Source organism: Nicotiana attenuata, unplaced genomic scaffold (assembly GCF_001879085.1).
Source record: "Nicotiana attenuata strain UT unplaced genomic scaffold, NIATTr2, whole genome shotgun sequence".
Taxonomy (NCBI): Eukaryota; Viridiplantae; Streptophyta; class Magnoliopsida; order Solanales; family Solanaceae; genus Nicotiana; species Nicotiana attenuata.
Window position 1 is genome coordinate 649,053 of NW_017670473.1, and position 10,547 is coordinate 659,599.

The 10,547-nt window shown below is 37.2% G+C and overlaps 1 protein-coding gene across 1 annotated transcript; it reads right to left on the minus strand.

Annotated features, from left to right (window-relative positions):
* Nucleotides 1-1,208: 1,208 nt before the first annotated feature.
* Nucleotides 1,209-4,762, minus strand: LOC109239937. The gene is made up of 4 exons (XM_019406544.1): nt 4,403-4,762; nt 3,167-3,269; nt 1,624-1,785; nt 1,209-1,533 (listed from the first exon to the last, which is right to left on the minus strand). Exons 1-4 carry the CDS (start codon nt 4,726-4,728, stop codon nt 1,366-1,368), a joined length of 759 nt encoding a protein of 252 aa, XP_019262089.1. The 5' UTR covers nt 4,729-4,762; the 3' UTR covers nt 1,209-1,365.
* Nucleotides 4,763-10,547: the final 5,785 nt, after the last annotated feature.

The following is a 10,547-nucleotide window of genomic DNA, read 5'->3' on the forward strand; positions in this document are numbered from 1 at the left end:
CTCCTCTGCACAAGTTAGACTCCAAAACAGACGAAGTGGAATAACAAGCTCCCATCAAAACTTTTAACACAAAAGCACAAAGCATAAAAATAAATAAACAACAGTCTACAATTTTTCTACAATTTATCTACAATTTCTGCAGTATAATGTATGTCATGTCGTCTTCTTCTTCTTCGAGTTTCAATCTGAAATTCAGCAAAAACCAAGTCTAATCTTCACCAAAACTCCTCAAAATTGAGATATAAACTCCAAACCATATTCTCAATTATTTACAACAACACCCAATCCAAATAAATAATGATTTTTGAAAATCCAAATTTGAATTCAAAGCTTCAAAGCTTTTTAATGGCTGTCAATGGTGGAATTGCTGCTCTCTTTTCCTTTTCTCTATTACTGAAATTTGGGATTGCGAGATAGAGAGAGACGTAGAGAGAATTCTCAATTCTTTGCAACAACATCCAATCCAAACAAACAATGTCTTTTGAAAACCCAAATTCGAATTCAAAGCTTCAAAGCTTTTTAATGGTTGTCAATGGTGGAGGGGTTACAGATTTTCGCTGGTTTTAAAAGAGGAAATCGTGGGTGTTTGAAGAGGAAATCGTGGGATTTGGAGAGAGAAACTTGGGGGAGTGGGAATATACGGTTGACTAAAATTAGGAGACTAATTAATACCATTAAAATCCTAAAATGGTACATAAATGATAATTAAGTATATAGAAGGTAATTATATTAAAAGTTAAGCATGGAGGGTAATATAGTTTACTATATGGCATAGGAATGTAAAAACTCATTTTATAATCCCTACCATACTAAAGCTAGCAGGGATGGATGCAGCTAATCCCTACCATACTAAAGCTAGCAGGGATGGATGCAGCATATGAGTGTCGGGTTCAAACTGATCCTAGTATTTTCGACGCGAAATATACATTTATATTTAAAAATCCACTAAAACTACAAAATCTACATAGATATGACCCCATAACTATAAAAATACAATGGGTTCAATCCTAAGAATATTGGAGGTTGAACCCATATAATTCAAATCCTAGATTCGCCTCTAAAAGCCAGGCCATAATTTGATGGAAAAAGGATCGATGCAAAGAAACATTAAGTTGACAATTGAATCAAAATTAGTTCCTAGAATTTTGTGGGTATTTAACATGCGGGTTCCCAGCTCATCTACCATATCAGCTAAATAGAGTTCACAATCCATTATCAGTAACTGCATAGAAATACTCATACTGAAATCACTTTAGCCAGCAAACTACGTTAACAACCGATTTATTATAAACAAGATACATATTAGTCTTTCTCAGTAATCTAACGATCGAGATAGATGCAAATAGATAGTTAAAGATCTGTGATTCACAAGAAGAAATGCAAAAGGTCATTCCTCCCAGTGTCCTGCTGATGAACCAATGGGTCGAGGACGCGTCTCCACCCTTTATAGTCCACTGCTGAGCCAGCGTCTGGTAGCGGAAACCCATTTATAAAGAAGAAGGGAGTTCCATACACACCTTTCACACAGCCATACTGAGAAAGAATATAAACGAATCAGCTAGAAGAAGTAAAAGGGAAGAAAGATCAGGCGTCCGGCATCAGTGATAATTAAGGATAATTTACCTTGAAGGAAAATCTTGTGGCCTGATCAGTTTTGTAGTCAGTAAAGCCAGCCTTAATCACATCATAATTCGAATTTCCAATTGCATTAGTTGAAAATCTCGCAACTTTTTCGACAAGAGATGCTCTAGACAAGTCGAAAGTCGCTTTGTTGTAAAACTCTTCCTGTTCAACAATGCACCGTCATATCAAGTACTCAAATACATGTCAAACATCGTAAATTAACAATTTTGTGCATTCAATCAGTTGACTCATCCGTGGTTCACGATCAGCCATGTTTTTCTAGGTTCTTTTGTTGCTTCAAATCATTAACGCTCGTGCACATTTTGTAGCTCACCAATTTCATAGATGTTTGGACAATATTTGAATTGAAGTTGAAAACAAGTTTGTGATTCAGTTGTGTTTGCACATGAACTTCATTAGGAATAAAAGTTGTGAAAATTGAAGATTTATGAGAGGAAACTAGTATTTCACTTGAAATAACCTTCCAGAAAGTCAATATTTCTACTGAAGTTCAATATTCACAAATATGGCCAGACTAGTATATGCAAAAAATATGTTGAACTAATATGAAGGTAATATTTCATGGCCAAACAGGTACGGTCCCATTACTGAAATGTCATATAGTAGCTTCTTTTTTTGTCCGTTTTCACTTGTCTTTCACTCTGCCTTGACAAAGCTTTAATCAAATAACGAAAAGGTTTTAGGTTCACTACTTTGCTTTGACAAAGCTTTAACTACAGAACTAAGAGGTTTTTGTTCACCATAAACTGATTAGCTAGCTTCTATGCCTGAATTAAGAGGTCATTTTTCTCTCTCTCTTTCATCTTCTCGGGATTTTCTTCCACCAGGGGATGGGGGTATGAAGGGGAGGAAAAGAATTGAAGTAATAACAAGTCATAACCATCGGAAACAAAATTCTCCAATTTTCGGAATTTGAACATATTGCAAATTGTAATGCTTTCTTTTGAAGAAGTGCGCAATAAATTTTCTTGACTAAAAGCACTCGAACTACAGATTAACAGTTGAAGGAAACTTGAGTGATAGAGGACCTAATCTTTGAGGTAAATTACCAGGAACATAATATGCCGCACAACTAATGATCTCAAGGTTGTTTAAAGTAGAAGGAAAATGCTATGAAGCCATAAATTGAAAGTTACCTAGTTGTAAGATTCCAAAAACATCATTTTACATAGCCTATAGACACCTCAAAGTATCTTATAAACTAGAATAAGAAGTCCATGACGATAGCAAGTAATTGGAAAGGAAGAATATAAGCTAAAGGAGTAGGACTTTTGAAGCATCACGCTAAAGCATACAATAGAGCAACAAGTATATTAGGGGAAAAGAGAAAAGGAAATCAGCAGCATACACTTTCATCTTGAAAATTAAATCACAAAGAACATTAACTGTCAAGGCAAAAACAAACATTGACATAGACGGAAAAATGAGAGGTGCATGTATCTCTTCATTTAGAACAATGGTTTTTAACATGAGTTATTGACTGCAGTTGAGGTTCCACATATTCAGTACAGAGACCTCTTACCTGATGATCAAAGAACGACTCCAGTAGCTTGTACGTGGCAGAAGCATTCAACTTATTGACAACATGCAATGCACGCGAGGTAAGAAATGCATTGTCATGGTAACTGCAGATTAGCAAGTAAACAAGTCAATCTCTGTCTGGTAGGATTTTTTTCCAAAAGCGGAACAGGAAAACAACATATTGTCATGCCCTACTCATGCAACATTTGATTCTCAACAAAAAAGAAAAGAGGAAGAAGAAAAGCGCTAGCAATTGCTTCCATGTGAGGAAATACACACCATTTAACACAGTGATATAGCAAGTCTAAAAGACTAATGAATTTTCAAATACAGACATTGCATTAGTTCTAAAACTTTCTACAAATGAATATAGCAGTCGATAACTTTACTGTGCAGAAGCAAAGTTCAGAGAAGCATCATTCAGGTTAATCTTAATATTTAGATGTTAAGTAGGCAAGTCCTCGATAAAGATGCCACCATCTTACATAATGTTTCAGACAGCAAATTGAGCACAAGTCATCATTGAAAATATATACAGTGATATATGACCAATGAACACAGTGTTTAACCATTACTGAAGCAATTGGATGTTCAACGTATACCAAAGAGAGTCAACATATCAGAGAGTCAACCAAAACATCAGCAATTTGAGTTCAAAAGATTGAGATAGAATGCAAAAGAAGTCTACACAGAAAAAAAAATTACATCAATCAGCAAAAAAGTGCCTACACTAATGAATATATCATCATTTCAGCTAACAGCAAGCAGAGATGCACCCGAAAAAACTCCCTTTTTACCTACATACAACAACTACAACAGAAAACACAGTGTAATCTGGGTAGGATAGTGTGTACGTTGCACCTTACCCCTAAGTTCAAGAAGGCACAATATTATAGGTCCTCGCGAATTCTTGAAACACAGTAAAGGGAGTAATAAATCGGTCAGATCATTCAACTTAGATTAACTTTCTTCTATCCCCCCCCCCCCCCCCACACACACACACACCACACACACAAAAGGGATTTAAGTTCCAGATATAAACTGAAAGTTAAAAATCAATCAACTACACCTCATTTAGCTATATATAAAATCCTATATATCCAATAGATTCATTTCATTCCAATACTCCCCCTGTCCCAATTTGTGTGATATGTTTTTCTTTTTAGTTTGTCGCCAAAGGAACGATACATTTCTATTTGAAAATTAAACAAAACAAAGGCGTTAGAAAAGAGCATACGGCAAAGGGAATGGATGGACAAGAAGAGAGACACGAGAACCGTATTGCTGTAGAGCTTGTTTAAGTGGGGGCCATGCATCTCTACTGTCGGGGCAAACTGGATCAAAGAAAGCCTCGATTAAAATTGAATCTACCTTTGGTGTTCTGTTCTCGTACCAGAACCCATCTTGTTTGGCAGGGATCGAAATTTGATAACTTACAGAAACAAAGAGCAAGAAAAAAATCAGCAATAGAATTGATTTGAGAAGAAAATGGGTTTTCCGAAGCTCCATTTTCTTGCAAAAAGGGTTCCTCTTTTGGGTTAAGATTTTAGCAGTGTAATGCATAAGGACAGAAGTTTAATGGAATTTGATTATCACGACAAAATGTAAGGAAGATAACGATACACGTTTTTGTTATTTTGTCTTTTACGGCACGTTGAATCCAAGGTCGTGTGTTCTTGAAAATCAGAAATTTTAATAATTTAAACTAATTAACAAAAATGATAAAAAATTTCAGAAATAGAATAAACATAGGTGTAAGCGTGACAAACCAAAATAATAGTCCATTTAAATTAATTTTTTTTACTATTTTTCTACATATTAAACATTTTACCTCTTAATACTAATTAACAATAGAATTCACTATGTTAATCTTAGTTTGTTCATTAAAAATATAATATATACTCCTAGGCTCTTACTCTAAGGATAACTTTCGAAGAAAAAAAGTTAATTTTATTTTTATATCTGAAAAAATTAAATAATATGAATTATAAAAAATATTAAAAAATTAATTAAAGTGGACCGAACGTATTCTTAAAAATAAAATTATACTCTCGCATGTACTGATATACACACGCTCAAAAGTTGGAAAATGCATCCTGAAATACGGAAGAGTACAGCAACTTAAAAAGACGTAAATGAGATCTAACCATTTCTGAGTCCGGAACCAAAATGTTGCTATTTTGGTTTCAAAAGACACAAATAAGTGTAAAAAAAAAGGTAACAATAATATATATAACGCCAGAAAACCTGGCGCTATATAATAACGGTAACTGCACCGTTATTATATAGCGCCAGGTTTTCTGGCGTTATACACTGTCAGAGTAATATAGCGCCAGGTTTTCTGGCGTTATACACTGACACAGTGATATAGCGCCAGAAAACCTGGCGTTATATCCCTCAACAAAAAAACCCTCCCGTCTTCTTCTTCACCATTATTCTAATCCCCAATCCAAAACCTGGTCCCCCCACTGTCCGCCATTATAAAAAAAAAAAAAATTGGGTCCCCCCGGCACATAAAACTTGAAGAACGTAGGTCCCACACTCGAGTAGAGCTTCTTGTTATTGTTGATTCACGCTTTCGGAGTCAAAATTTCGATCTATTTGCTTTCCGAAAATTCTAAATCGAGGTATTTCGATTTATTTTAAGTTGAAACTTTTATGATAATGCATATTATTTGATTTGTATGTGTTCTATTTCGGTTTGTGTTTTTTTTTTTTGCGAAATTAGCATCTTAAATTTATCCGGATTTAATTTTACTATTTTATATAAAAATATAAATTTGTCAAATAAATTTGTATGTTAATATTCTCATTTATATATATGTGCTTTCATGCCGTTTTGTGTTTATTTGCAATTAAATTTATTTGTTGTTTATGTTTAGTTTAGATTATTTTTTAGCGTAGTAAAATCTAGACCTTTTTAGCATAGTAAAACGTAGACCCTTTTAGCGTAGTAAAATTTAGAGCCTTGTAGCGTAGTAATGTGTAGTATTTTAGCTTAGAATTACTTTTGTTTTAGTATCTTATATTGGTATTTCGATCCTCAAAATATGGAGCCCGAAACTTATATATATATAAAATTTATACAATTGAGTTATTAAAAAATATGAATTTCAATTATAAAAAAAACATATAGCCGCTGGGCCTCAAAAATATCGAGCCCGGAAGCCATACGTAAGCAATTTATACAATTAAATTATTAAAAAATATAAATTTAAATTATAAAAAAAAATATATGACTATTAATAATAGTTTGGTGCCACTGGGCCACAATATATGGGGCGCGGAACCCATGGGTAAGTAATTTATACAATTAAGTTATTAAAAAATATGAATTTAAATTATAAAAAAATACATAATTATTAATGATAATTTGTACAACTGGGCCTCAAAATATCGAGCCCGGAACCCATACATAAGTAAATTTGTACAATAAGTATTAAAAAATATGAATTAAATTATAAAAAAAAATATATGATTATTAATTGATAGTTTAGGTGCCACTGGGCCTCAAAATATCGGCCCGGAACCCATATGTAAGTAATTTGTACTATTAAGTTATTAAAAAATATGAATTTTAAAATTATAAAAAAAAAAAAATATATGACTATTAATGGATAGTTTGCGCTGGCCACTGGGCCTCAAAATATCGAGCCCGGGAACTATATGTAAGTAATTTGTACAATTAAGTGTATTAAAAATATGAATTAAATTATAAAAAGAACATATAGCCACTGGGCCTCAAAATATCGAGCCGGAACTCATACGTAAGTAATTTGTACAAAAAAAAAAAAAAAAATTAAGTTATTAAAAAATATGAATTTTAAATTATAAAAAAAAACATAAATTATTAATGATCAATTTGTACAATTAATGTCTTAAAAAAATATGAATTAAATTATAAAAAATACATAATTATTAATGATAATTTGTACAATTAAGTTATTAAAAATTATGCATTTTACAGTTGACGACATGGATGCTCGGCCTATACATCCCGGCCCTCGGACGTCGGATCTATTAGCCCTACAGCCCAGCATAGATCCGAGTATATCTGTGGAGGACAGTTCTTACAACGACTTTCGGAGCCAGGAGAGAAGGGTGGGGGGGGAGGGTCTACTATGGGAGTTTTGAGTCCTCCCCGCGTTCTACATCCCCGCGTGGTCCATCACCTGGCAGGAGATGGGATTTATAGATTATTAGTACTGGTCGGATACAGCCTCCGATATGCCTTAATCAGGCCATGCATTTGAGCGGTGGCGACCGGAGACGCACACTTTCCATCTGCCCATTGGCGAGGCCACCTCACACTCGTAAGGACGCAGAGATTTTATATGGCCTGTCCGTGATGGGCTTGCCTGTTTTACTCCCTACGACCATGAATATTATCCGCGGCAGGCATATTGGGATATGCTGCACATGCTCCATGGTTTTATGCGGAGGACCAGGAGGGTAGGGTGTTCCTGGGTCAGTCGCATACAGTTAGTCCCCATTAGAGACGCACCTGGTTGCAGCTCCAGATACCATCACCGACGAGTCAGCGGAAGTGATGTGGCAGCGATACACGAGGCTGTTGCTGCTCCTTCATATTTGGGGGGGTCTTGTTCCCGAACACTTCGTGGGAACCTAGTGACCTCCTTTTCTGGCATCATTCACCCGGTTCGGAGGATACAGCCAGCTCACAGCTGGGGTGGTGCTGTCCTCTCATTTTTGTAAAGGCCAGATGTGTCGGGCTTCATGGGCACACAGAGAGACGTTTTGTTTGGGCCTTCCCTGCCGCTTCTACAGGTGACAACATAATTCAACGGAATATGTCCGTTAGTTACAATCTCTACCTGTTATAGTTTAATCTGAAACACTATTACATCAACTTTCTATGTTAGGTTTGGGTCTGGGAGCGATTTTCTGCAGGCTTCGCACCTCTATCCACAGTACCGGGCTAATGATAGACACTTCCGAATCTCCCTCTAGCGTTGTAGGCGGGTTATGCGTCGGTAGACTTGCACGAGAGTATGATGCCCTCAATAATTTCCCCCGCATCAGGGATGTCTGGATTTGCTGGAGGACGCACAGGTGAATATCTAACTAAACGTACCATTATTGTTTATTTAGTTGCGCATACTAACGTTTGTGTTGTTATTTGATAGTTCATTTGGACCGCCGTACTAGCGAGGAGGTGATAGGTACCCTTGCCAGCGTATTACGTTCGGCGGACATATTTGGAGGGCTTCTGTCCCTCTCACATGGCATCGCTAGTTATATGTGAGCATCATGGCCTCAGAGCGGGGTTTTTCGTCAGTTTGGCCTGCCGGCAGCCTATACGGATCTTCCGCCTGCATGGATCTTTACATTATGAGAGGGATGATCGGTCCAGGTGGACGACACATTTACTTAACTGGCTTAAACGCCCAGCTGGCTTATTTGGGACAGGCGAGGTGGAACTTAAACCCACCTCCGCAGCACTTTCCTATTGAAGGTTATATGCATGGTACCGACTATTTCCCGAACTTTTTATCGGGACCCAGTTCATCAGCGCAGAAGGTCGGTTACCGTCTCATACGCCGGGAGACACGCGGCTCTGGTTATGTTTTTCTGTTATTTAATTTAATTATTATCTTAATTTTCGTGCCAATACGTAGTTTATATTCTTTACTTTTTGCTGCAGGCGATCGGATTGCATATCGTCTATCGTATGGGCAGCAGATGCAGAGTTATGTCCACGATTCCCGTGGTCATGCAAGGACACAGTCGTCGATTCATGGATTTGGCTGCCCAGACCACTGCATCGGACCCGATCGGATCAGCGTTTGGCACACGAGGGCTGATTATATTTGAACCCAGCCACGTACCAGCGAGGTCGTTGGTCCACTCCCATGACGCGTGGTGGTGCCGACGACCTGGCTTGGTGCCGGACGAGCTGCCTTGCGTGACCCGACCGACCTCGTGCTGCCCGATGGAGGTCGGTGTTCAAACAGGGGGCGATTGGTGGCTCTGATGATGATGTTGCGCTGCTGAATGGCAGGTGGCATGCATGAGACTGACTTGCCGTCTTACAGCTTGGAATTGACACTCCAGTGCCATCACAGATGACCCCATCGGTCAACTATGATTCACGGGCTCGGGATTTTCAAGGAGCGGATTGGGGTAATATTTCCCTGGGCCCGTCTACACTGACTGAGGGTCGACCGACGCGAGATTTATTTAGTGGGCCGCCGGCTGAGTTATGGCCAGTCTTCACATGCGCAGGTATGAGTTTATTTAGGTATTGAATTTGAAATTTTTTAACTATAACTTATTTATTTTTGTTACACAATTAAGTAATTCCCTTTTCAGGTTTCATGTGCATGCCTGCGACAGTACTGACTACATTCAGGATGCAGACACGATTTATGGTAAGATAATATAACATTGTTATGAATCTATTATGTAGTTTTCTCAACTAAGTTTATATTATTATGTAGCTATTCTACTGGACCTGATAGCACACGATACATGATCCTGCGCCGCATCCGGCTATAAGGAGAAAACTTGATAATGATTGATCCTGATAGCGTAACCGGGCGGGAGGGAATACGCCTCAGGCCGACGGCTACATTGAGACACACAGGATGCGGACACATTGAGTCTGCCTTCCTTTTTTTTTTTTATTTGGTGTAAAATACTTTTTGTATATATTAAACAACAATATTTAATCGGAATATGTCCATTACTTTTTAGTTCTCCATGTGTTTTTTATTTTCGTTATACAACAACAAGCATTTAAACTTAAATACCACTTCAATTACAAAATAATTTCAGTACAACAAACAAGGAAACATTAGTACAACACAAATACAACATAACATGCCAAATAATAAAAATACATTTTAAAATATGAAAAAATCATCTAAAACACATACAGCCATTGTTTAGGTCCCCGCTGCCATTTATTCTCCGCCTCCAACCACTTAAATCGGTTGTTCTATTTGTTCTTTTTCTTCTTTAAACTCTTTTACTCTCGCCTTTCAACCTCCGCAAGTCTCCAGTTTATATTTTTTTTTTAGTCCTTCTGTTTGCATCACAATTCCATTCTGCTCTCCATTTTTCATCTCCCTACCTCCTTTCAGTTTTCTCCCTCATTTTCTAAATAATTCTATCGCTTTCTCTTTGTACTTCCCAGTTGGCATAACCAATATTATGAAGATATTGCAATTGTTCTCTGTAGCATTCAACTGATAACATGGTTCTCAACCACCAGGGTCGCGGCGGGAACCTTGTACACTGGTTATACAGTGCCAGTAGCGGCGCCAACATACGACCTTCCAGACAATTGTCATTCACGCATTTCTTTTTCCACAGTAGGCACATTGGTGGACGAAGAGGGTTGAGCCATTTGTGAATAT